The 27,756-nt window shown below is 38.4% G+C and overlaps 3 protein-coding genes across 3 annotated transcripts; 1 reads left to right on the top strand and 2 right to left on the bottom strand.

The window, feature by feature from the left end:
* The first annotated feature begins 29 nt into the window (after positions 1-29).
* On the top strand, positions 30-4,677 carry LOC141437203 (exportin-6-like). The gene is made up of 3 exons (XM_074100459.1): positions 30-134; positions 3,059-3,289; positions 4,041-4,677. The coding sequence occupies exons 1-3, from the start codon at positions 30-32 to the stop codon at positions 4,143-4,145; spliced, it is 441 nt and encodes a 146-aa protein (XP_073956560.1). The 3' UTR covers positions 4,146-4,677.
* A 20-nt stretch (positions 4,678-4,697) lies between these two features.
* LOC141436975 (ADP-ribose pyrophosphatase, mitochondrial-like) lies at positions 4,698-8,255 on the bottom strand. Its single transcript, XM_074100131.1, has 4 exons — positions 7,933-8,255; positions 7,514-7,745; positions 6,801-6,949; positions 4,698-6,487 (listed from the first exon to the last, which is right to left on the bottom strand). Exons 1-4 carry the CDS (start codon positions 8,162-8,164, stop codon positions 6,198-6,200), a joined length of 903 nt encoding a protein of 300 aa, XP_073956232.1. The 5' UTR covers positions 8,165-8,255; the 3' UTR covers positions 4,698-6,197.
* A 1,990-nt stretch (positions 8,256-10,245) lies between these two features.
* On the bottom strand, positions 10,246-27,672 carry LOC141436837 (condensin complex subunit 1-like). Its single transcript, XM_074099913.1, is given in 22 exon segments — positions 10,246-10,549; positions 11,595-11,700; positions 13,678-13,851; positions 14,786-15,050; positions 15,316-15,588; positions 16,157-16,327; positions 17,543-17,754; positions 18,094-18,267; positions 18,540-19,082; positions 19,373-19,573; positions 20,515-20,844; positions 20,918-21,109; positions 21,111-21,284; positions 21,401-21,538; positions 22,168-22,329; positions 24,566-24,736; positions 24,832-24,927; positions 25,341-25,482; positions 26,610-26,782; positions 26,878-27,050; positions 27,149-27,262; positions 27,343-27,672. Coding segments are annotated over 22 exon segments (4,185 nt in total). The 5' UTR covers positions 27,461-27,672; the 3' UTR covers positions 10,246-10,466.
* Between the last annotated feature and the right edge of the window lie 84 nt (positions 27,673-27,756).

Raw genomic sequence — 27,756 nt, 5'->3', positions numbered from 1 at the left:
AGGCGCGGCTGCAGCAGTTCCGCGGCGCGATGGCGGCGCTGGGCCGCGCTCTGCTGCAGCCCGACATCGAGCTGCTGAGGATTAACATCAACACGCTCGAAACGCTAAACAACAAATGGAAGCTGTACCATAAGGTCAGTGCCCACGGCACTAAGTGAGCGGGATAAGAAGGGGATTTTTTTTGCTGATATCTGTACGCTCTCTAGACTCTGGCCAACGAAAGCTGTCCACGAGAAACCGCGGAAAATTAAAAAAAAACCGGCCAAGAGCGTGTCGGACACGCCCAAGATAGGGTTCCGTAGCCATTACGAAAAAAATCAAGTTATATTATGTGCGTTATAACACAATTAAAACACTTACTACAGACTTAAAATCTATTACCAGAAAAAGGGCGTATCTTCACGGCACTTACGTCCTTTTTACTGCAATAACTCAAAAACGGTATATCCGATCATGTTGAAACCAATTTTCGTTGAAATTATTTATTAAGCGGTACCTTTCCATATTTTTTGGACAAACGGTTTACAAGATAGAGGAGTGGAGGGGCACACAAGTTTTGTTACTTTGGGAGCGATTATTTCCGGAAATCTGCACTTAATCAAATAGTTTTTAAGAAATCTTACTATATTTTCAAAAGAGCTGTCCAACTATGTGCCACACGTTGATGCGAGTTAATTTTTTTTTTCAATTTCTGTTACGTGTATGGAGTGCCCCCCCTATAAATATTTATTTTTGTAATTTAACTACAAAACTAAATAGCGGCTTTGACAAGACATTATAGTTTTCCTTGTATGTTTGATATACTTACAACCATCCTGATTTTTTTCAAATTTTCCACCCACCGGTTTAGATTTTAGAGGGGGGACGCTCGATTTTGATGAAAATTTGCACTTTAAAGTGGAATATTTTGCAAACAGATCACTGAATCGAGAAATCGTTATAGCAACCCCCTATTGGTTTTAAAAGACCTATTCAACGATACCCCACACTACAAGGTTGTATGAGAAAAAAAACACCCCCACTTTCCGTCTATGGGAGGTACTTTAAAAAAATGTTTTTGATTTTTTTAATGTACCATTTTGTCGGCAAAGTTAACATATATATTCGTGCAAATTACAGCTTTCTAGCATTGATAGTCCCTGAGAAAAGCCGCGGACGGACATACAGACAGACAGACAGACATGGCGAAACTATAAGGGTTCCGTTTATGCCATTTTGGCTACGGAACCCTAAAAATCATTGTTTTGGGTTCTATTGCGCTAGTATAGGCCCAAATATTTTTAATGTACACACACCGACTTTCTACAGATTTATTATATTTATAGAGAGTCGGTGTCTATACATTCGAAATATTTAAGAAAAACTATCACTAGGAGGGGCCTATATTAGCGCAACAGAGCTCAAAACAACGATTTTTAGAACTATTGTCTGTTTATCTGTTTACCTGGGCGTTTGCACACGCTAATCTCAGAAGGTGACCTGTCGTTTTGCCGAGTTTCATTACGCAGATTTTCGTTTCGCAGACAACTGTTGGCAGATTTTTCTTTTGGCCGAGCAACGTTTGGTATAATTTCGTTACGCCTATTATTCGTTTCGCCGAGTAGTCGGTAGGAAGAATAGCGATAAGCAGATTTACGTTTAGTAGATTGTTTGTTTCGTAATTGTTTCAGTTAACCGAACAACTGTTCGTCGAGACACGATAAGCAGAGTTATCACATGGCATTCATATTGTTAAGTAGATTTAATGTTCAGTCGATTTTTGTTTCGTAATCTGCGTAGATAAAATCGGCCAAACGACAGGTAGGATTTTACTGAGTTGATTATATAAATATACTAGCTTTTATCAAAGTGAAGTTAGGTGCGACGACGAGCGTTAGCGAGGAGGAGTGTTAGGTAGAATTGCGACCAACAACACACGAGCCGAGCGAGCGAAGCGAGCGTGCCGCGGCAGCGGCCGGCGAAGTGCCAGAACCGAACTGCTAGCATCGCGACTTGGTTTGTTTAAACTCCAATGTAAAATCAATACAAATGATGGTCAAAAATACGTTTATTACTTGCGTTATACGTTTGAAACTTGTGAGGGTACATAAAAAAATCATAAAGAATGCGCGGTCAGCACGGCGTGTAAAAATGCTAATAAGGCCATAGTGTAATCCACACATATTCACGGTATTGAATGCCAGTCCCCATGCGAAACGAAAAGATGCGAAAAGTTGATATGCGCACTGAATAATAGTTCAACCGTTACAAAAGCGAAAGGTTGTTCGACCAAATGTGCAAAATGTGTAGTGATTAATAGGCTAAACGAATTTCTGTAAATAGTTGTTCGGCTTACTGACTCATATGCCAAGTAAATAGTCTGCTAAAGGTTGAGTTACGAAACGTTAGTCTGCGAAATAATACATCTGCGTACAAATTCATCGGCGTACCGTTACTCGGCGAAACGTTGTCTTCCAATCAATAATCTGCCTAAAAATAGTCGGCGAATCATTAGGTAACCGCACACGCTAATCTCAGAAACCACTCAACGTCAAAGGATGCGGTTTTCACTGATGTTTTGTTCTTGCCTTGGATTAACATTTAGTGTTTTTTTTCTTCATTCGAATCGGTTCACAAATAAGAAAGATATGTCAATTTAAAGAATTTTGTTGAACACTTTCGAAGAATCGTTGTTGATTTCACTAAAGCTTTAACTAAGTATAGGCTGGCCAATTTTTATTTACTTATTTCATAGATGAGTGAGTCTCACAGCAGTTTCACGTTCAAAATGTTCATGTATCGTGTTTCTTTCTATCCATGTTTGCGTGGTGCATGTTTGCGATTATGCACGTATAGTTTTACTTGTTTAAAAATTTGTTTCTTTCCTCTAGATCCTATAGTTGGCTTTATTGTTACTATAAGATAAGTTTATTCTGTAAGTTATAGCTGTTGGTTCTCCGAAAATAAATAAATAAATAAAATTGGCCAATAGATTTTATACAGGGGTATTTTTTTGTGTGAGGCGGGTGTTGAGCCGCTTCTTTCAGAGATACTTAACAAGGAACATCTGTGGTTGCAGCCTATTTTCCGCGCGGAGTTCCTGGGCGAGTTCCTGTCGGTCCTGCTGGCGGGGCTGGGCGAGGGCGGCGCGCGCGCGCTGCTCCGTGACGAGGCGCTGGCGGCGGCGCACGCGATGGCGGCGGTGGACTTCGCCGCGTTCCGGCTGGCCTTCCTGCCGCACTTCCTGCGCGCGCTGCCCGGCCTGCCGCCGCAGCACCACCACCAGCTGGCGCAGTTCCCGCCCGACACGGTTACTGACAGAGCTGACGCTGTTTTGCCTAACGTTTCTGATGCTCGCGATCGCAATCAAATGACAGTTTTTGTATGCGATTGCGAAATCTGTTATTTGATTGCGATCGCGAGTGTCAGAAACGTCAGGCAATACGGCCTCTGGTTCCCACTTGTCTAATGTGGCAGAACATTTTATATGAAGCTAGTCACAGCCTGACACGATTTTCTATAGAAATTACCGACTTCCGACACTCTTTACTGTCGCAACTTGCTTTAGGAGATGCTGCATGTAGTGTAAATAAAAAATAAAAAACTGTAGGCTTTTCACTTGATGTGGATGTTGCTGACTTTGCTTCTCTATTACTCAATTCTTCGCCGAAAATATTTTTCACAAAGGATTCTTTTCCCAGCTGTTTTATATGAACGTACGATTTTTTCCTGCAACTGTAAACTATTCTGGGTGTATTTCAGGACTATTCTGTAGTGGGTAGGTTAAGTTACTTTTATAATAATTTTAAAGTTGAAAATTCTAAGGTAGATGAAAAATATTTTCGGTGAAGTCAGGATCCCGGGTAAGATATATTTGCGAGGCCCTCTGGTGTGATGACATATCATACAATAAATGACGAATTCTTAGCTGAGCAAAAAAGTTAAAAATACGATGTACGAGACCTCTCAGACTGCGAAAGCAAGGAGCTGCTTCGCTCATTTCTCGTCTATTTTTCACTTTGTATTTGTACAATTCGTATAATCTTGTCATTATTTCGCAGGATCTGCCGACATTCACTCAAAATATCCAGCGTCTTATGAACGACGTGAACTGTTACCGAGCGTACAGCGCGCTTTCAGACGCGCCCGCAGAGATGGTGTCATAGCCGCCGTGCGACGCTTTATAGGCCACCAACTACATACCAGAGCCAATAGGGAAACGACAAGAAAATGACGGGGATATTTTGCATGCAATCCTATCATGTATGCACATAGACAGTCAGAAGTTTAAGCCTGCAAACACTCCATAATGCATACGCAGTATTATTACTACGTGATTGTTAAGCTGCGCAATTGTCAGCGTCAGCATTGAGGTACGTGTGGGTCATAATGGGTGTCGGGCTAATTTGATTCCAAATACGCTCAATCATTGCCTTCGGGGGGACGTAGGACGGGGGGTTACCGGAGGGGAACTGAAATGTAAACGGGCACCAATTGTAATTCGTTTCTTTATGTGCCTACTTCATCATGCATGACTATCGGGCGAAGAAATGTTGAGGTTGAGGTATTGACTGGTAACTATGAACAATGTTTCAAATGATGCTTGCAAATAAGGGTGGTTCTTTGGTTTATGTGAGTAGAATCTAATTGTTGTTTTATTTAGGAGTGAACACAGTAAAACGTTTATGTAAACCACTTTCTGGTGGTCTTTTCTTTTGTGTTCATTTTGTTCCATTGCAAACGAATGTGCTCATATTTAATACTTAAATAAGGATTCTTTCAGTGAGTGGCTGATAGGTTTCGTTTTATGGTGTTTGCCAGCGTTTATTTGCGTTTACTATATTTTCCTAAATTTATTTAAAATGCATTTAAGTATGTACAGTTGACTATAAATTAAATCTTTTTATAATGCAATAGAGTTGAAACATAATATTTGTAGTCAACTGTGCTTCACGAATTTGTGACACATTTCGAATTACTGGAAAATGTATATTATAGTTGCTAGTCATAATGGATTATTTTCATTGATTTATTTTTATGAACGGTAAAGATCTTTTAATAAGGGTAGTTTTTTGTTCCTATCTTAATTACTTAAAATCATGTAGGTAATCAACCATAAATAAAGGGTATGCTGTGCACTTGATTGGGCCGCCATTTGAAGTGTGATATTTATTTGTACAGATGGATTACATTTAATTTTGTTAATAATTTATGTATGTATGTGGACTGGACATATGTATGTAGATTGGCTTGTACAAAATTGGACGGAAATTGTAAGTAATTTTAGTTTGTAAATTGCTCGCGCTTAATAGTTTTAAGAAAGATAGCTATATCAGCGGTACGGTAAAATAAATTTTATTGCAAACAATTATTTAGCGCATAAAACTACAATACTCTTTATTACTTGTATTTCCATTATTTGACAGTCCGTTAGTATTTTGGAAATTATGCTTCACCTTTAAAACAGTAATAGTAGTTATAATTTTTGCCTGTTTATTATTATAGTCTTTAAGATTGTCCTCACTGAATAGAAAAAAACAAGAAGAAGTGGCATATCAACGTGACATGCTGATCATAAATAAGTTCTACTTAGCATAGTTCCGCCAATTTCGTTAAATTGGAATTTGTAGTACAGGATCCCAAGAGGGTGTTTTGGGATTTACTCAAGTGTGGCACATGAATACTTTTGGTATCAGTGATACGCTGGGGCATCTGAACTACAATATCTGACACTCTTAAGTATTTCCATGTATGTACTTAAAGCTCCATTACTATTGCTAATTCGATTAGCATCCGGAAGACCTGTAGCGTATTCAGCCGTGTTGATTCTAAATGCGTGTAGTCTAAATTTTCTGTACAGTTAATTTTACAACGAAATATTTTAGATACATCAACAAGATTTGAATGCGCATGTGAGTTTTTCTGCTGAAACTGGTTTTAGTATAGACTAGGACTAGAATTATTCTTGTTTTATTTTTCTATTCTGTGGTCTTCCTGAATTTTAAGAATTTATATCTGACATTGCATTTAGTTTTTGTGTATTTATAATTTTACACAATGTGGTGCAATATTTTGATAGCTAATGTAATGACACTAATGTTGGTTTATGGTATTTTTTTTTATTAAAGTGCGAGCATTATTATATGTGTTGTATAATTATCTTTAACAACCTTACATTTTTTCATAACAAAGACAGATCTCTTTTGTTTTAAAACCTACTAAGTAATGGCCAGCAGTCTTCTCTTGAGTACTTCTTTGACTATATCCTCATGACTGGCATACAATTTTATGTCATGAGCAGCGTCAACCCACTGCACGCCCACGGCGTCATCGCCTGCGTTCAGTTTGAGCGCGCCCACTACATCGCCTTTATCGTCATGGAAGTTATAAGCAGAGGTTTCCATCCAAGCATTGTCGGTGTTGCGTGGATCATCCACATAACCTTGGAAAACTTCATCACCATTACTGAAGAAACTCTTGAATTTTTCTTCCCATTCTTTTTTATCATCTGAAATAAAGTTTTAACATTATTCCATTTTGAGTTTTTTTTTTTAATTGATAGACATTTAAAAACCTCAAATAGACTTGTTGTAAGAGGAACCCTCATCTCATGGTAGGCTTGACTGCTTTTCACTTCATAATGTTCATTCAACCTGAGTTTACACCAACATGCACTTCTACATTTTATTTTATTTAAAGATGTGCAAAGTTCGGACTGCATATCCTTTTCCTAAATTAATTAATTAAATTATAAGAAATATTTATTAAAAATAATTTAAATATTTTTATTTGGATTACTTGGATTTGGGTAAAAAGTTTACCTTCTGACATGACCAGAGAGTTAATAGCCTCTTCTTGAAACTCTCTAACAGCAGTGGTGGTGACTTTCTCACCAGGATCTACCATACCACCTGGTAAGGCCCATTCACCTGTATCACCTCTTTTTATTGCAACAAATTGCAGGATTGGTCTGAAAATATTAAAAGAATAGGAAAGTAGAAAGTTATGTAGGTTTGTTAATCTATATTTACATACACAAAAAATAAACAGTTTGTACTGCATGAACTGCATTAATTTTCTTTGCTTCGCCACTAGAATAAGTAAGAAGTAGTAGTTCATGATATAGACCTCCACAATGTAAATTTACCTGAATTAATCAATTTAATAAAACAGTATAATTTGAATTGTGTGGATGGAAAAAAACAACATGCTCATTGAATGCAACAGCTGAGCTATATGCATAGCATAGCTGGCTGGGTTATACTATACTAAGTACTAAATAGTAGTGCAATTAACAAATCATTTCAAAATATAATTCTACAATAAGTACACTGATTTGAACCCAGAGAACCAGATAAATTTTCAATTAAAACTGTAATATTTCATTTTTGAAATAAGTAAATAGCTAATAACAGCTCTCTATTTTCATACAAAATTTATGGAACATAATAAACAAGATGTCAAATAGTGTGTCAACTACCTTATTCTTCAGAAACATACTTTTACTTATGTCTTTTGTACAGCAAATATTTACTTGTGGTTCTTGTCTAGTTCCAATTCTCCTGAAAGTAGTCGCTTCCACCGAGTGACCACAGGATCGGCTGCATGGTTTGGGCCCCAGCGACCAAGGACTCCTCGACCACAGATGCCTGTTCTACCAACAGGATTCAGAGGATATCTATCCTGAATTAGGTATTGTCCTGTATAACTTTCTCTATTCACATTTTTATCTAATGCATTCCATTTTGGTTTAAAGTTAGGATCTCCTAAAAAAATATGAATTAAATTAAAAAAAAAAAAACAAGATTGGACAATTTGTAATCTTAGGTTAAATAAGTTGTCTAATCAAGGCTGACAGTAATGCTAGTTCATCTGTTTAATTTGTGGCCAGCAATTAAAATTAACATAAACAATCAATTAGACTCCAAATTGAATATAATCATGAAGAATTACCTATCTTAGGGTCCGCCCAAGGTTTCCCATGTATAGAATTGGCAGTGTGATTCGGTGGTTTATATTCCTTGTACTCAACTGACCAGTTAATTTTATCATCAGGTACCATGAACCGTTCAATAGCAGATCGCGGGTACATGCCATTGCGGCATTTGAAATGCGTCAACACCATGCCGGCTGGCCGAATCATAAAAGCAGTGAACAAAGCTATGAACTTCAAAATTATATTCATGAGTTATTTATGTTTTGTTAACAAAACATAACAGACTTGAATCAAACAGCTGATCCACAGACTACTGATTGACATTGTCATTTTTGATCTGTCAAATTTTTAGACTCATTGCATGCTTGGTTTTTAGATCTTTGGTTTTTAGCCAATACGGTTTTAACTATTTTTTATTTATTTATTTTTGAAGCTTACCTTTTCATATAGCAGTTGTAAAGGCTTGAAATGGGTTTCAAATTCAAGATTAGATAGAAAAAGCGTCTTACTTGCTGCATGCATATAGAATTAAGCGTTTTAGAAACAGAAAAATGCTATAGATTTTTCAAAAAATCACTGTTAATTAAATTTTCAACCGAGTAAATTTTTCTCTTTGCTACACATTGTCTGTATATCTATATTTTTAGAATAATATACAGGATATGGCAAATTAAGGAGTTGTCAAATACCGTATTATTAGTCCACGAGATGACAAAAAATCGCGGCAAATTAAAAAAAAGAGGCTGACAACACTTGCTGTACACTGATTATACAGGACGTCCCACGGCTATGCCACAAGGTGGGGTAGTACCTTAAATATTGAAGATAGACAATTTTACTGAAAGGAGACTTTATTTTGATATTAAAAACAATTTTAACTGCATTCAAAGATTTTTTAATAATTGCCTGTCTGAACCGGGAACCGAACCCGCCAAATGATGAAAAAAAATTGATTTTAAAATAAAAAAAGTCTGTACTTCCCCTCCATGTGGCATAGCCGTGGGACGCCCTGTATATAGGATTATATATACGATGTTGATCATCATCATCATCCCAGCCTATATACGTCCCACTGCTGGGCACAGGCCTCCACTCAGAACAAGAGGGCTTGGGCTATAGTTCCCACGCGGGCCCAGTGACGATGTTGATACTTAGATATTATTAAAATTTTCCAGATATTATACACTGGGCCCTTCAAGGTGCATCAAAATTCATGTAGTAGTGTGTGAAAGTTGATGAAGCACTTTTAGGAGTCCCTTGGTAAATTTAATGACCTTTGTCAGTGGCCATTTACGTACAGCCCAGCCGCATCAATTTTTTGACCATTTTGACCAGATTGGCATTGAATAATCTTCTAACATTTTAATTCTAACATAATTTTATAACAATTGCATTTTGAGGATGGTAGGAGGTTGAATTAAACAAAAAATAATTTATTTATTTCTTACAGCAGAAGTATCAAAATTATCTAAGCCAGGCTAGAATGACAATTTTGACAGTCTCAAAAATGATACCAGATTAGTTTCGTAAAAAATGCGTGGACAGCGTCTAGCAGCGAAAGCATCAGCAATAAATCATTATTCTATGATACCATATTTCATCAATCAATAATAACTAAATTTTTTGGCAGGCATTCGATTATGAACTTATGAGTACCTACAATTCAATGGTGTGACGCACACATTCATTGAATACGGTATTTGTCAACTCCTGATTTTGCCATATCTTAATATTATTATGAAAATATAGATATACAGATAGTGTTTAGCGAAGAGAAAATTTTAATCGGTTGAAAATTGGATTTATAGTGATTTTTTGAAAAATCTATATACCCGTCTCTTTCTCAAACGCTTTTCTCTATGCAGCAAGTACTGGCGTGTGACGGCACATGCCAGTATGTCTTTCTCTGTCTAATATTGAATTTCAAACCTGTATAACTTTGTTATTTGTAAAGGTAGCTTAAAAATGTTTTTCTATTCGATAACAGGCATTGTGTAGTTTTAATTTATAAAACATATACAAAAAAGTCAAATACCGTATTGAAGCACTCAACACTGTAGTCGAAATCTTCATGGATGAAATGACATTGCATCAATCATACATATCGTTACTACTTTGAAAAGATCTCGTATCCAAAGAGGAAGGAGAGACAATATCTTTGCTCGTATCTAAAATCAATATGTCAACAAAATTTAACCTTGACATAATGAGCATAAAGTTCACTTGGAAAAATTATCTATTTTGAGTTTTTTTTAAAGTAGTGACGATATACAACTATACAACTTTATCCGAAAGCGCAGAAGTGCCGAAAGTACTTTGCGAAGGGACAAATATTTTTGATCGCGGCCCGGTAAATTTCTTCCCAGACAAGTACTTTATATTAATCAGACCAAGGGTTATTTGGACACCCACACTCAGTTTCCTAGGTCTATCACTTATTATATTCAAGTTACCCTGTGGAGTTACATAGTTTAGAAAATAATAAACCAGACGGATGCAGTGTTTCTATATTTTTGCTTAAAAGTAATAAAAGAAGTTTTTATTCAAAATATCAATTCTTTCTTCTCCGCGTTGCTTTTCTTGCAGTGGGTTTTTTGAAGACTTCATCCTCTTCTTTCTTTTGCTCCTCTTCATCTAATTGAAAACAAAATATGTTGTACAAAAACAATTATTCATTGCATATTGCGTGTAAAAAATTGTCTATCGTTGATAATTTCAAACAGTGAGTTAACCATAAAGCGCTCGGTTGTTTTATGCGTTAAACGCAATGCGCTTAAGGGATCCCATGCCCCAATGACCTTCGATCTGAATTCCTTAGTTTTCTAATGTTTTTTGTAGCTTAATATATTAACAACAACGGCTTTAAGCATTATAGTATCCCATATTTACTTCAAAGTTCATTGTTTTCGAGATATTTGGCATCAAAGTTGAACAATTTGAGGCCAAAAACCTGGTTTTCCGGCCATAACTTTTGTGTTAATTAGTTTCAAATGAAAACCCTCGACCAGTTTTTAGAGACGTCAAAGACGAACCAAATATGTAGATTTCGTATATGTTAGATCTTTCACGTAAAGATCCGAAATAAGTGTTTTTTCAGATAATGTTTAAAAAAATCATACAAAATTAAGTTCAATAAAAATGGTCCCGCCGGAAGACCAGCGCTAACTCCATTCCAGGAGTCCGCATTTATGCTGGGGCGCGACTTTTTCACTCACACATATAAAATTATATATTATTTTATATTTTATTTCATATTTTGTATTTCAACTATTTTTGTATCTATTGTTTGTTCCTAACTATTATATGTGTGTTGAATAAACTTTTTTCATTCATTCATTTTTTTTATATTCATCTTTTTCAAATTCCGGTAAACAAGAATGGAGATAAAAGATTGGAGAACTGATAGCCGTTTGACTTTTAATTCTATCTGTAGTGCAAAAGTAGGATTCGAAACTTGTCGATGAAAACCTCGGGTAGCCCCTTAACGCACATTAATTTGCATCAGATAATCCAATTATCAAACATTGTCAGACGCGGTGAGCGCAGCGGCAAGCGCATGCATTATCTGATACAAAATTGATGTGCGTCAAACGCATTGCGTTTAACGCAGCGTTTATTGCATAAAAAAACAACCGCCTTAAACCTTTAGTCAAAATAATAAAAAAAAGCAATAATTTACCTGATTCATCCGAATCATTTGCAACCACTTTATTAAATCTCGATCTAGCTTTTCTTGCCGACTTTCTCACTGATTGGGGTGTTCCTTCATTTGGAGGTGGTTCGTTCTGAAAAGAAAAAAAAAGATAGAAACGAATACAATGGGATTTTCAGTGCAAGTACCGCCTAAGTTTATGAAAAGCTGCTTTATGCAGGATCGTGAGTTCCTCTTGAGAAGCATGTGCTTCCACCTTCTCGCATAGTGTAATGCTAGGTTTACACGAGCTTAGCCATTATTGCAAGTGATTACGGATTGTCTGCAGAGTGACAAGTAGCCATCTACACATTGGTGTTAGAGAATGGTATTAGTAGTTACAAAGACTTCGCCATGGATTACCGCCGCGGACTTTTTAGCCATTAGGTACTCTAATATTCTTTTAATGACTGATACGAGATCTACAAGCAGAACTATGCAGATTCTCTGGCTTGTTTATTTTTGTATATCGCTGATTTTTCGTTCCATAGACACTCGTTGGATCTAAACTCTTAAATAAACTTTATAGTAGTTTCTGAGTTTCGTCTTCCTGGCGTCATAATGATGTTTTTCTAGATATAACACTCGGAAATCAAAGTACACAAAACACTTCGGCAGATTTGCGTAGTCAAACTTCACTTGACATTAATGTTTACTCTCATCACCCTAGTTCCAAGTGACAAGTATTAGTAGATTTTTAGATGAGGGTAGGCAGTTGTTGCTTAGTAAACAGGACCGGCTTCTATGCACTCGCACTTGTGCATTATGTTTACACACCATCTGACAAGTGTATGTGACAAGTACTAAGCATTAACTACCAAAGGTGCGCTTACAAGGACAATTTTTTGAGCAATAATTGCACGGCAACACGAATGGATCAATCTGGAGTAATAATTAGTGTAGCGATATGCAGCAATTTCAAAAAAATGCGGCAATTCTTTCGGCAATATTGCTTCTAATTGTTCCGTATATTCCATATTGCTCAATGTCGCTGATACGAATTGCCGAATATCCAGTGGGTACAGAAATTCAAGTCAATTTGTTTTCTATCTCGTATGCACTTATTTATTCTGCGGCTTCTATGTCTCGCTTCCGCGGGGAGACCAGCGCGCGCAGCGCACCAGCTTTAGTGGCCGAAAATTCCTCTTAGTGTTTAGTTAAGTGAATTTGTCTAGTGGAATTTAACATGAAGTTAAGTCTATGAAGTTAGCAGGAAAATGCTGCAACAACTGCAATGCTGCTGGCTTGACAGTACATCGCCGCTACAAGAAAAATGTCGTCCACGGCGAGCGTAGTTTTTCAACTGAATTACTCGTGTATGAAAGTATTGCCTAGTTTCTTAGAGTTGCTCCATATCGCTCAATATTGTAGTTGCTAAATATTTTGCCAAATTGACGTTTGTTGCCGTTGCCCTAAATTGCTTGATATTTTGTCATGTCGCAATCGACCATCATTGCTCATAGTTGAGCAATTTTTGTTGCCCGTGTAAGCGCACCTTAAGCTCGTGTAACCAAGAATGATAGGGTGCAGGGGTGGAGACATTGGAATATCTTTTCGTTGATTAGGTATTGTGACTGAATTTGGCATCTCCCAATCATAGTCATCTGACTGAGACCGTACCTACCTGAGAAGCATAACAACACTGCAAGTGCTACTTTTAAAGTGGCACTTTCAGTGTTACGCTTCTCAGGTACGGAATATTAAGATTAAAGCAACGTTTCCACCAGAGATCTGCTGTGCGAGGATGTGTAAATGAAGCGTTTCTATTGGTTAATGAAGAACACATCCTTCTCAACACATCCTCGCACATTATTGGTGGAAACGCTGCTTAAGGTAAGAAGAGAAGAGCGGAAATCTGAGATAATTGCAATTAGTATTTCATATTTATATCAATGTTATAACTACTATTAAGTAAAGTACTATTATCAGTACATCTATATTATCTATTTCTCATGGTAGTTTTAATTCAAAGATTTTTCTGCGTCGGTTAAAAAAAGTCTTATTATTATAGTATTACTTGACGATACCATGCCATATGACAACCACTTATTTTTTTTCTGTAATGACTTACTTCATCAGGGCTAGAGGAAGAGTGGCGCCGCGTCCGCCGCGCCGCCGGCTTGCGTCGTGGCGTCGCGCGCGGCGCATCGACTCGTACGCGCGCCTCCCCTCCCTCGGAACCCTCCTCGTTGTCATGTACTGCGAAACACTCCTCGATCTTGTCTCCGAGCTCTGTGATTAGTGCCTGTTGATAAAAATAAAAACTAACAGCCTTATTCATAAAAAAAAGCCTCCTTGAGGTCCTTGAAGGCCCGATGCTAAAAAACATGATTCATAAACGTCTGTTAGCGCTAATCAGTCGATCAAGGCTCTGCTAAAGTTAGCGGACCGTAGACCCTCCTTTATCTCCCTGCTAAGTCACAAAATGGCCGCCACAAGTTTGAACAGCTGACTTTGACAAGAGCAAAAAACCATACCGAAGATATTTTAGTGAAGGGTGAAGCTACGCAAAGATTAAAAAAAAAAAGGAAAAAATATTTTCAGGAATTTGTATTTAAAATCCTCTAAATTAGCAGCAATAAATTAACAATAAGTATGAAAAAAAAATAGGATGATTAACACAATTATGGCTTTTTGCACAACATAAACATGCGGATCGGAAATGCGGGAAAACAAATTCTCGCTTTTTATTTTTTTTCCTGCTAATTTGCTGTCACTGCTGTCAACTTTTTTTTTTTTTAATATCGATTAGGCCATTTTGTCTTTGATTTGTCAAGGTGGCCAACATAACGAGTCTAATCAGTCTATCAGCGGCTCAACAACTAGCAGACTGCTAGCAAGCGTTTATGAATCATACTTCTTGACAACCGTCTAACAAGCTTAATCAGTCTGCTAAGTAACAGACGATCAAACCTCAATTAAGGATTTTTTATGAATAAGGCTGTAAATATTTACCCAGGCCGGATGTGGAATATTTCGCAAAAAAAAGAGATTGTTCCCCCTCCCACTGCCTGCCTTCAAGTAATTTTAATCCACTATTTCATAAACTTGACATTTATTGTGCGTTATTTTTTGTTGAATAGTGAATATTTAACATGCAATGTATTACGAATTGTCATAGTCACCTATCGCTAGTCATGTTTATAAAATATGGGCCGACGCATAAGTACTTGTCTTACCTTAACTTCATTCTTAGCCATTTTAGAAGCATTAGTCATAATAGTATTGAAGCATTGCATGACACCGTTGCAGTGGAGCTTGTCTTTGTAACAATCGAGATTCTCGATCAGTTTGCGAAGGGTCCTTTCGTTGTAGTTGAACAAAGATAGGCAGAACGCTAAGTCACGCCACTGACGCTCTTCTGTGGACAGTTTGAATCGCTGGCATAGTTTTTCTACTAGAGCTTCCATTTGTCGGTCCTTTTGAATGAGGGATGTAATGTATCTGAAATTAATAGCATACATTTATTAGCTGCAACCCAACTTATAGGAAAGTTTTTGACTGGGACGCCCTTGGATACAGAAGAATAAATCCCGAAACTAGATAACATTATCTCGTTTAAAAACTTGCTTGCTTATTTTGGCAAAGACCACAGTGTCATACATAAATCTTAACAATTAAAGTTTTCTTTTTTATGCTACCCCATTTCAAAGCTATCAACAAGAAAAGACATACTTTGAGGACCAAGTAAGTTGTATAGGATCCTTACTTCATAATCACTCTGTACTGCTCTTCCGGAACATTGAGTTCTGGATCGCTCAGTCGGGAAATGATGTCCGGCATCACGTTATACAGAGCGTTCCCTTTCTGTGACAGTTGTTTGAAGAATAGCCTGGTCATGGTCGCGATCTTGGCGTCTTTATCGGCGCAGCAGAGCGCCATGTCTGCGATTTGTCCCTTGACTCGGACCATTTCATGGAGCACCAGGAAGGATAGCATTTTAACTGCGCACTGCCTCACTTCTAATTCTTCGTCGCTTAGACTGCAAAGTACAGTAAGCTACTTAGAGAATGATAACAACAAAAATAGGACAAATATATATAGGAGTTTACGTTACTTTCTTTAACAGTATGATTTAACAATGAGATATCAGTAACAAACGCACAAAATCCTCATGCAGTACCTCTTTTTGATATAAGTATTACGTGAGATGCTTATATTGCTTTGGTAGAATGGCTGCCACGTATAATGATTTTTCGTTTTTCTTTCGCGTCCTCTTACAATCAATTAGAAAATACATACACACAAACATCACGCCTGTATTCCCAAATAGGGTAGGCAGAGCACACGAAACGTTACCACTTCGGAGCCACTTTTAGCAATTTTAGGTTTTAAGTTTGACAAAAACGGTACAATAGTAACAGGTTGCTAGCCTGTTGCCTACGGTATCTTACGGTACCTTAACCTTTATCCTCAGTCGCCTCTTACGACATCCACGGAAGAAATGGAGAATTAGAAAATAACTTGCTAAAAAACGACAAGAAACAAAAGGGTGCGTTTTTAGTCTATTCAGGAAATAATAATATGCTTATGGGGAACATCCGTCTCACATTTGATAAATGTGCCTCGTCCACGGCTGCGTAAGATTCGGGAATCGCAGCGTGAGGTCAGCAAAGGCGATGGTCAGGTTGGTCCGTAGCGGCACGTTCCGAGACCTGGTTAGTACCGTCACCATCAGCTGTAGGCCTTCGTCGCACACCGCACTTGATACCAGCATGAACCTGGGGAGTGGTAGGTATATTAAATAATGCAATGAACAGAGAAAACGGTTGCTACGCTGGCGATCTCGCGTCGCCAGGCCGTAAGAGTGGGATAGAGTTTCGGTCCAGTCGTCCAACGTTGTTCGAGCAGGCACAAGGGCAATGTCATAAATAAAGTATAGTTTAAAATATTGCTTTCTATAAATTATATGTATGTTAGTCTTTAAGGTATTTATTGTATGGGCCGTGTTGCCTGAAGTAAATGGTCTATTATTATTATTATTGCACCGTCGTCACTTCATACAATACAGTACAACTATGGTAAGCTGAAAATCAGGCGTAGTCATGTGTTTACTGACGACACTTTTACAGTTCAAGATCAGTAAGAGAGACACTAACTTCATTGAACCCAAGGAAACCCTTTCCACGATAACTGCATATTAAATTATCTTTGATAATTATCTCATTCAAATGTAGCGAATTATTAAAACCAACATTATTTTTAGGAATAACACTGACTCTAAATTACAGTGGCGATCATTTATTTATCGGTTCGTGACACAGGAACAAAATAATTGCAATTTTAACAGCAATACGCGTGACAAGGGCGAGGGGGCTAAAAATGGTAAAAATTGGTGCAACGATGTTTTCAAAATTGATGTGTAGGTACTTTATGGATGGCCCCTTACGTGATCAGTGGCAGTGACCTGGTGAAGGTGCACACGCACACGTCGCGGACGTACTCCGCGTCCGCGCCCTATAAGGCCCTGTCCGCACTGCGAATTTTTTCCGCGCGATATTTATTCGCGCGAATTACGTTGCGCCCTTTACGTACAATTTATTTGCGTATTTTTTACCGCCAGCGGATACTTGCATAAGATTAAGGGGATGTTTCACCATCCATTGATTAGTGTTAACTGACGGTTAAATGTGATGCCGTCTCCGTCTATTCGAACAAAACAAATAGAGACGGCATCACATTTAACCGTCACTTAACACGAATCAATGGATGGTGAAACAGGCCCTTAGGGCCCTTAGGGGGTGCACCTGTCGACTAACTTTAAGTGTCAGATAAAAGTATTGCCGTCTTTGTTTATTCGGACAAAACAAACAGAGACGGCATCACTGATATCCGTCACTTAAAGTTAGTCGACAAGTGGTGAAACAGGCCCTAAATGTGTTAAAAAATTGTCAGTTTCATGTAGTCGGGGGCAGGGCAGGGGCAGGGGCAGTGACCTGGTGAAGGCGAGCGCGGCGGCGGCCTGCAGCGGCGGCGGCGCGCGCGCGGGGTTGGCCAGCAGGTGGCGCAGCAGCGGCAGGTAGCGCGCCAGCGCCGCGCCCGCGCCCACGATGTCGCGCTCGCACACGCCGCGGACGTACTCCGCGTCCGCGTCGTCCGCGACCGCGCCCTCCAAGCCGGCTTCCTCTTCTGTCATGGTGGTGTTTGTCTGGGAGGCAATGACAGCTGGTATACGCTTTGCGTCTAGAATTGCGTGCCTTGAAAACGTGCATTTAAAGAATAAAGATGTCTCGAATAGCTGCACACATTAGAAGCGCGCGTCGGTACATGTACCTGCATCTAATTTGGATGTTATAGTTTTTAAAAACATTATGTCATTTAATATTCATAGCTAACACGCATATGAACTATTTAAATATAAATTACAAATATAACGTGCTTTGCCTAAGAGGCCATAGGTGAAATTACAAAATTACCACGACATTTTAAAAAAATAATAGAACTAACAAACTTATTGCAAATAAAAATAATAATGAGGCGCACTCACGGAGGGCCCCTTGGAGACGCTGGCGGAGCGCTGCCCGCGGCTGGAGGCGCTGGCGCCAGACGCGTTCATGAGCGTCTGCCGGCGCAGGTCGTCGACCCGGCCGCGCCGCGCCGGCGTCGCGAACGCGCCCGCCTTCTTCTTGCGTTTCTCTTCGAGCTTGCGGTCTTCGCGGACCTGATAAATACAAGCTTCATTGAAATTGGTGAGTGCCTTGTGCTCAAAAATACCATTAGGAGGACAAAATAAAATAGATTAAATAAATAAAAATGTCGAGTAGTTGACGACATTAACGAGAGCTATGAATTCTCTATCTCTGTACTCGTATTTCCAATCCTGTAAAAATAAACACTACTTTCGAATGGAAATTCGGTCGCTGCTATGATTAATATTTATTTCGTCTTGAGCGTGGTGGCATGTCGAATATTAAAAATAACACAACAGTTTACCTGATTCCTCCTCCTTAGCTCGCTGTACACACTGACATCGAGGTATATCAGCTGCTGCAACGCCACATGTCCCAGCGTAAACACAAAACGCGTCAGCAATTCCGCGGGCAGCGTCACTTCTTCCTCGGCCTCGCCTTCTTGCACCATCGTCTCCTGAACTCGTCGATACATCTCCGCCAGCAACTTAGCAGACACGACTTCAGGTGTATCACAGATTGCGTAAATAGCGTCTATAGAGTTAGCCGCAAACGACGAAAATTTATTAAGCTTAGAAAAAGTTTCTAACAAGCTTTCAGACAAGGAAGTAAATATTTGATGGTCCGCGGGGTATCTTTGATTTTTCTTGCTCAATGACAACAAGAGCTGGGCGCTGAGGTTTCTCGAATTGTAGTCGGCGGTCAGGCCATGTGTCTGTATTACTTCGAGGTTGGCGAGGGCCACTGAAGGCTTGGATTTGGAGACCATGACGAGGAGAGCCAGTGCGGCATAACTGTCCATATCTGTGGTGCCGTCGATTTTCTTCATGAACATCTCCCAGAAAACCTGAAAGAAACCATTATCATAAATAATCGTGTACCTTATTTAGTCTCGTACAGTCGAGTGCAAAAATATTATTTGAGTGGTTAATCGAACCACTCAAAAATATGTTACCACAGCCTTATTGCGTCGAAATATTTAAGTGTCTGTGGTACATATTTTTGAAACTTTGAATAAGTTCATATTTTTACACTTGACTGTATCTAAGGGACTTTGATAGAACAGCATCAAAATAAATCTGTACAATATTTACAACAAACATATGTTAGAGCCTGGATAAGTGGTATATAATATACCTGTATGATGGCTGGGTTTATGTCTCCCTTTTCGACCCACTTGTCGACGAGGTGGTCAAGCGCGAGCGCGCTGCTGCGGTCGACGGCAGCCACGAGCGCGATCAGTTTGCGGGCGATCGTCACCGCGCGCGCTCGCTCCGGCTTGCTGTCGCATTCGAGGTACATGTCGCGGTAGGCCCGTTCTACCGCTTCGCGTTTTTCCTACGAAAACATATTGACAAATTATATGGTCGGTTTTAAGTTTATGGTTTTATGCAGAGCATTTTATTGACATTAAAATTATACTAAAATGATCCTGAATCTATACTAATATTATAAAGAGGTAAAGTTTGTGAGTTTGTGAGGTTGTAGGGGGTAATCTCGGGATCTACTGATCCAATTTAGATGAAATTCGGTATACAGATAGTTTGAGTCCCGGGGAAGGACTAGGATAGTTTTTATCCCGGAAAATAGCATAGTTCCGGCGGGATAGCGATAAACGAACTGATGATGTTGATGATGATGATGAACTGATTTTCACTACCACCCCTGAGGTGCTAACTCTGCTTGCTTGCATGCTTGCTTGCATGCTTTCTTGCATGCTTTTTTGCATGCTTGCTTGCATGCTTGATTGCATGCTTGCTTGCACTATTTCTTGCACATTTGGGAGTATGCTTGCTTGATTTATTGTTTGCATCATGCTTGCCTTTTGGCTTGCACGCTTGCTTGCATGCTTGCCTGTATGCTTGCTTCCATGCTTGAATGCATGCATGCTTGCACTATTTCTTGCAAAATTACATGCGCACTTGCAAACTTGCTTAGATGGATGCTTGCTTGCTTGCTTACATGCTCACTTGCATGCATGCTTGCATGCTTGCTTCTTTGAAATGTTTATGGTTCACGCTAGCGTAGCCGCGGGTAAAAGCTAGTAACTGATAGAGTTGATAAAATAATTCGATTTAATCTCAAATTATGCGGGGCATGATTTGTTTCTGTTAAATTTTATGAATTGTGGAAAGTTAGATGATGAATTGAATCTAACGTATGCTATTCTATGGTGAAGAAAAATAACTAGAAGAACACTCATGGTTTGCTAGGCTACAGTAGGCGTTGCTACACCAGCCCGGTGCGCCGTGGTGATGCCGCCAGGAGCAGGCTCTTACCTGGTCGGGCGACCAGACGAGCAGTAACATATTCGCGACACCCGTTTTAGCCGATTCAATATTAAAATGATGAGCCGCAGTGAAAAATTCAATCGCTTCATTGACGTCGCCCGCTTGCTTCGACATAAGCAAGGTATTAATTAGAGGCACTGCTTCGGAAACCATTCGGCTAAAATGGACAGATTCTTGAAGAAAAGCCACAATGCTTTCCTTTTCTTCAAGCCTTTTGTAGAGTGCCAGTTCGTTTTCACACTGCTGGCTGTTCGTGATAGACTGCCGTCTGTCTGGTATCACGAAAATATTACGAAGCAGAGCCACAAAGTATTCCACCTGAAATTATGATAAAACCTCTTGTTACTGAAAATTTTAAATATTTAATTATTACTTTGGTTAAATTACTTACTTGATCACTTTTAGTCATGCTACAACGCAATAATTTAGCATCTGGGTACTGTCTCTCTGTGTGTTTAACAATCAGGTATGCTTTGAAGTAGTTCTTTCCTTTCAAATGTTTTTTGATAGCGTCATACAGATTCTCCAACGACGCTTGTGATAACTCGGGCTCGTCTTGCGTTAAAGTGTCCATATTCCCCTTTGATGCTATCGATCACATCTTTCTCTATTTTATCCCATTTTTTAACCAATTCTGGGTCAGGACCTGGGTTCAACTTTTTCTGCAAGTCATCTAATATTTTTTGTTCTGTTTCTAACTGTTCTTCCAATATTTCTAGTTTTAGTTGCGCGGAGAATGGATTACACTCCAAAAATATCTGCGAAAGAAAAAACTTTCTCCGGTAATAACATGACATGACATCAAAGAAGAACCAAAATGACATGGAAGTAACCAACAATTCTTATATATAAATAACAAAATTGTAAAAACTACCTTCAACAACTGAATGGCAGCTTTCCTGACTATAGCTGCCTTGTCGCGGAGACGACCGATGACACGCTCTAGCACAGCCCTTTGCCTGGTCACGGGGACATTATTCTCCCGCTGCAGACGACACCAAAATTGCAATACCTGTTGAAAATTTACTTCTAGTCATTCTTTGATACGTTAGGTTTCGGTAGTCACCGGCTATTATATCTGATAGAATAAAGCATTCGAAAATATCTAACACAACTCTATTTGTTTAGCCGTTAGAGTTTAAAACGTATCAGATGTTTTAGAGATCTTTGTCCTATCTGATATTTTTGCCGATAACTAAAAGTGTAATAAAATATAGGATATCAATACAAAATCAGAAAGTCGCAGCATACTGAAAAGTAGTCCTGCTATAACGCAAGAAAAGATTTTGATAAATGACAGCAGTAGTGTAGCGTGGGTTTCTTCTGCCTGGGGTAGAGGCAATTTTAGTCGCCCCCTGTTCCGGTTCTGAGCTCATTTCAAAAGATTGAAATTGTAGTTTCCAGCAGATGTGTCGCAGCATTAAGCGTCAACAGCATTAAAAGTCAAAATAGTTGAAAATTACCTAATATATTTTTCACGTCAGGCGGGCAACTAACAGAAGCTTGGCTAGCAAGTAGGTATAGCTGCTGCAATCTGTGTCAGAGGTGCGCGACAGCTATTCTATGCTACTGAGTGATTCTAGGTATCTTGTGGTTGAGGTGGATCTAGGTTCAAGATAGAGGTAGTGGTAATGTCAGTACCTTGTGTCGGACGTAGGCGGAGAGGTCATGTATGTGTTCGGTGAGGTCGTCGAGGAAGTCGTCCCGCTGCGCGCGCTGGTCGTCGGCGAGCCCCTCGCCGCGCAGCTCCACGCTCAGCGCCTCGCACATCATGCCCAGTACGCTGATGCGGAGCGTGTACGACTGGAATGTTACCGCCTTAGATGAATGATTGGTCTCGCGCGCTCGCTCGACGAGATACCGCCGGCGTACTTGTCAAATGCGGCAACAAATAGTACGCCGAAATCGGCGTACCTGAGCCCGAGGCGACTCAGTCGCGTTGCGAGCTGTGCGTAATGTGCATGTCCCGAATTTTTGTTAAATTTTGGTCATAAACCGAAGTAAAATGCAGTTTTCGCAGTGAAACTGTTTAAAAATAATACTACAAGAAATAAGAAGGACACTGGGATCACATACCATCAGTAAATATCGTATAATTTCGAAATTACAAAATAAAATAACATGAACCCTAAACGCCATTCTGTGTTGCCGCGTACACAAGAATCAAATTCCCCGTGGTGAGATTTTAATAAATTGAATTTTATTGGTATCATCATTAAATGATGATAATATTAAATTTTAATAACTTATTTTATTTAAGTATCTAACGTAATTATTATATATACATAACTTAGTTCTATATTATTTAATGTTTATCTTTGTGATATTATACACTGAAGGTGTATAAATTGTTACCCGACACTATTTAATTAAGGGGTGAATGCGTCTTAAAATTAAAAATGTTTTTCGTCTTCCCAGTCAAAAGCCGATCAGCTGATTTACTTAGGTATTACGGAAAACGAAAAAAAATTTTTCGTATTTCTACCCATTTTCCTGAAATGTTAGCTTTTACCCGACTGCCCGAAGGAGGGTTATGTTTTCAAGCGTATGTATGTAAGTATGTATGTATGCATGTACCTATGTATGTATATTTTGTAAACAATTATTTTTATTTAAGTCTTAATTAACCAACCTGCCAAATGCACCTGCTAAAATGTATTCCTTATTTCTGTCCATTGTAAAGGTTGCCTGGAAGAGATCGCTCTGAAGCGATAAGGCCGCCTATTGCTTACCTTAGAAAATCTCTATGTATATACTTGTTTTCTCTGTACTGTTTACTGTATTGGTGTGCAATAAAGAGTTATTGTATTGTATTGTATTGTAACCTGTACATTATATTAGGTTTAACTATAGGTGCAACGTGTTAAGTACGCAAAACTTCTTAGTTGGTGACTCAGTCCATGAATTTTCAGTAATAATTTGTAAATATTGAATGTCCTTAAATATATATATTTTTTAATTAACAGTGAGGCCTGATCATTGATATACCTACATCATACCTACCATTTTTTTAAAGAAGAAACCTACGCCTAACCTACACAAAAACATATTAATACATTCACTCTTAATTATTTCTTAATTTCTAAGTATTTCCAAGATACATTTTGTAACCAGTAACTTAATAGACCACAGAATAATTTATTTTCCCAATAATTCGGGTAACAGTGGAGCAGCTGGCAACACAATTCGTCACGCACACTAGCATCCTTGCAAATTGTCTTACACCGTTCTTACGCACACTACAATATTGAGTTGCCGCATTCACGAACGTTTTGTTTTTAGTTAGCGCGGTATCTAGTCGAGCGAGCGCGCGAGACCAATCATTCATCTAAGGTTACCGCGCTATTACAATATCCCATTTACGATCGCGTGCGCGTAACGAGAGAGTCGCGAGGCAAGTCACGAGAAGCGTGTACCTAAAATGAGCATTCATAACGCTCGTGCCTTGTGTCATCTGTCGCCGCGCTGACTTCCAGAGTGTTTTGGGTACGAGTCAAAGGACTCCGTGACGAATGCGAGTGCTACTTTCGCCATTTTTTGGAATTTAGATATGTAATGGCTTGTTGCCGTTAATACATCGATCGACGTCCTCCATAGTTGCTAGCTCAAGAGGAAACTCGAACCACAATGAGAGCGTATACAAAAGCTCGCACAAGGCGGGGTACGAAGTGATAGTGTAAAATGTACTATAGCGACGTGCTCTACTCTTACAAGCGAGTTGCATGAAGTAGGCAGACAAGATATCCTTACTAATATCATAAATTCGAAAGTAACTCTGTTCGTCTGTGTCTCTTACCTCGTCACGCTTAAATCGATGAACCGATTTAGATGAAATTTGGTATGGAGATGGTTTGAGGCTCTGGGAAGAACATAATGTAGTTATTATCCCGGAAAAATGCATAGTTCCCGCGGGAGAGTGAAAAACGAATTCTTCGCGGACTGCGTCGCGGGCAACATAATAGGTATGTCGCTAATATTATTAGAGAATATTTAGCAGGTATTAGGTACTTCTAAGAAACCCAAACAGGTAGTTATTTACCTCATCACTTTCTAAGTATGACTGCAGTGTAGTGATGGCAGAAGTCATTTCTTTGGGCAGTTCCTTGGTTAATTCGAGTAGGAACGCGCCACAATTCTTTGCAGCGCCTTGCTCGGTTGCGACTGCATTCTCTTCCTCACTTGTGGCTAATGCTTCAGCTATTTCCCGCACCTGCATAACACAAAATATTAGGGTATTTTATCTCTGTATCTCCCATAGATTTTGTATGGCAAATAACTAGCTGTGATATGGCATAAGTTAATTACCATCTGAGGCCCGAATGTTCCTAGTGCAAATTCCTTATGCAGTTGCACAACTCCTGCACAAATTGGGGAGACCGAGTGTTCCGCCATTTGAAGTACCTAGAAATAAAAACAATTTAGGGCCTTTGCATATCGCGTTTTTTAAACGCGCCGTCGAAGCGCGTTTGTATCTACACACGCGATACGCACGCGAGTTGTACGGTTGCTGTATGGAAATAAAACGTGCTGTCAACGCGCGTTTCTAAATCACGCTTCGACGGAGCGTTTAAAAAACGCGGTGTGCAAAGGTTCTAACATGCAATATGCAATAGACCGCCTATTGTTTACCTGATTTTTTTATTTTTGTAATGTCTCTGTACTGCTTTTGGTGATCAATAAAGAATATTTGTATTGTATTATTTGCATCCCTAGATTTAATTAAATGCAAATCTGTTCACTTTAAAATACTGACTGACTACTAATTGACATCTCTACAGCAGAAAATGTTATGAAAATACAATAAAATATCATACCTGCACCAACTTGATAAGGCATGACGTTCCATGGTTATATTTTTTAATCAGCACTCCTAATACTTGAAAAACTGTTTCTCTCACAGCTTTATTTTTTATTATTTGCTCCTCTAATGCTTTGTAACAAGGTTCTGCCACCATCCTAAAATTCATAAAATAATTAAATCTACAAAACTTTTATTAATAAATAAATGAGAGCCTAACACACTGCAATGAGGGCTATCGCGTATGAATTCCCCGCTAGAGGCGCAAGTGTAGCGTAAGGTCTGCGAAATGTCGAATCTCATAGCTTTTGGGTGAGCTACGCGGGTTTATTTATAATTAGAATAATTAAGCATAGGCTGCAACCTGTCTCTTGGGAAAACAGAAGCATTGTACAGGATTGCACAGGAGACCAATCAATCTTCACAAATCAATGAGAAAAATTTTGGGGGATCCCATACAACAAAAATATTGTTTTCATTCTATCTCTATAATGTTTAAACATTTTTTTTCTTGATAGAGAACCATAAATACGACAAAGTTTAAACATGCCAGTAGTTAATCATGATTAAATTTAACAATTACCACTGCAGTTTTTGAATAATAAATCCATTTGTCGGCCTAATTTGTTAACCTTCAACACGAAAACCTGCTGAATACTCATTTTTATTAATTTCCTGTGATTTGGGTAAGATATGCTGTTAATTATATCTTTAAAATATCAAGTTTAGTCATAGCTACAAACGGGATTTTCAAAATTTTGATTAGTTAACAATTGAAGATTTTATGCAGTTTTCTCAATGACCTGTAAACTTAGTCCAGATGGACTTAGAAGATTAACGAATTAGGCTGACGCAATGCATTTGTCGGCCTAATTTGTTAACCTGCTAAGTCCACTTTTGGGCGAAAATTACTTTTCATACTTGTCAGAAAGTGCACACCATTCTCTACCATTTGGTATAGGAATAACAGCAATATCAGCATAAAACCACCAGCCAACCACCAGCTAAATACTAATTTTTATTAGTTTACTGTAATTTGTCTAAGATATGCTGTTAATTATATCTTTAAAATATCAAGTATACTCATAGCTACCAATGGGACTTTCAGTTAATGATTGAAGATTTTATGCAGTTTTTTCAATATCCTGTAAACTTAGTCAAAATGGACTTAGAAGGTTAACGAATTAGGTTGACGCATTGGCTTAAAGAACAATATAATATGCATAACACAGTTACATGTTACTGTATTTAATTTGTTTTTAAAGGTAACTTGTAAGTTTCTTACGATACAAAGTTGTCTTCAGCCAGTGGTGGGTCCCACAGACGAGAGAGGGGTTGTTGCAACACCAAGTGCAGAGTTACAAGAGCTGCCTGCTTGTCCGACTCTGTCCACCCACAATACTCTTCATTATCTGCTGCTTTTTTCCCTTTCTTACCCAGTGTTAATTTAGTTGAATTCTAAAAATAACATGCATTGAGTGAGAAATATATTTTTGATCAAAAAATCTGTATATGCTCAAGACATAGAACCATTCATAATTACATGTACTTACATCAGCAGCCAGTTTCACATCTTTGGTCTTCATTATCTGAGTATACAAGTATAAGACCATTTTTGCAATATTCAAGTTTTTCATTCTTAAATCAGCATCAATTTCTTGATCTTGCATTATTAGTTCTAAGTGATTGCACAAGTTCTTGGCACTTCTCACAAGGTGATCAAATCCTGAAAAAATATCCCTGTCACAGTTATAAATCTTACTTGACATACAGCTACTTATCATTTCATCATCATCATAGAAAACATTACTTGGCAAATATCACCTTTATTTATGATATTCCATTCTAGTTTGCTCCCATGAACTATAATGGAAAAATAAGTATCAAAATGTTCTAAAATGTATTCCACACCCTCTGCATTGTATGCTCTAGCAGCATCTGAAAACAAAGTTTTATATAATATATCTAGTAGCAGATAGCTGCATAGTATTAATATTTCAAATTCAGAATTAATTTACCTTGGAGTTTAGACAATAGTAGTCTAATTTGTACCACATCTTCGACATGATATTGCCCAGCATGTGATTCCAATAATTCATCTTTTTGTACAGGTATTGCAAATTCAAAGTGACTCATTTTGCAAAAAGCACTTTTTTATGGTTATCGAGTAAAGACGCACTAGATTGAATTGTTATTCCATTACAAAAGAGCAAAAGTATTAACAAATTGAATTAATTTAATCAACAACTCCTTCTCCTTTACGCACAAATCGCCCCGCGATCCCGAGATGTAAACAACAAACGGATTTTATTCGAAAATTTGAAATTTTGTTTGACGTTTGTGATTTCGTTCAGAAAGGGAATACAACAATGACTTATAAAATAAAATGTAATGTTTTGTTTATTGTGTATGTAATTTTTTTCCGTTTATTG

This window comes from Choristoneura fumiferana, chromosome 17 (genome assembly GCF_025370935.1).
Source record: "Choristoneura fumiferana chromosome 17, NRCan_CFum_1, whole genome shotgun sequence".
In the NCBI taxonomy this organism is placed as follows: Eukaryota; Metazoa; Arthropoda; class Insecta; order Lepidoptera; family Tortricidae; genus Choristoneura; species Choristoneura fumiferana.
Note: the sequence above shows the minus strand (reverse complement) of the source record. Positions and strands in the feature narration are given on the sequence as shown.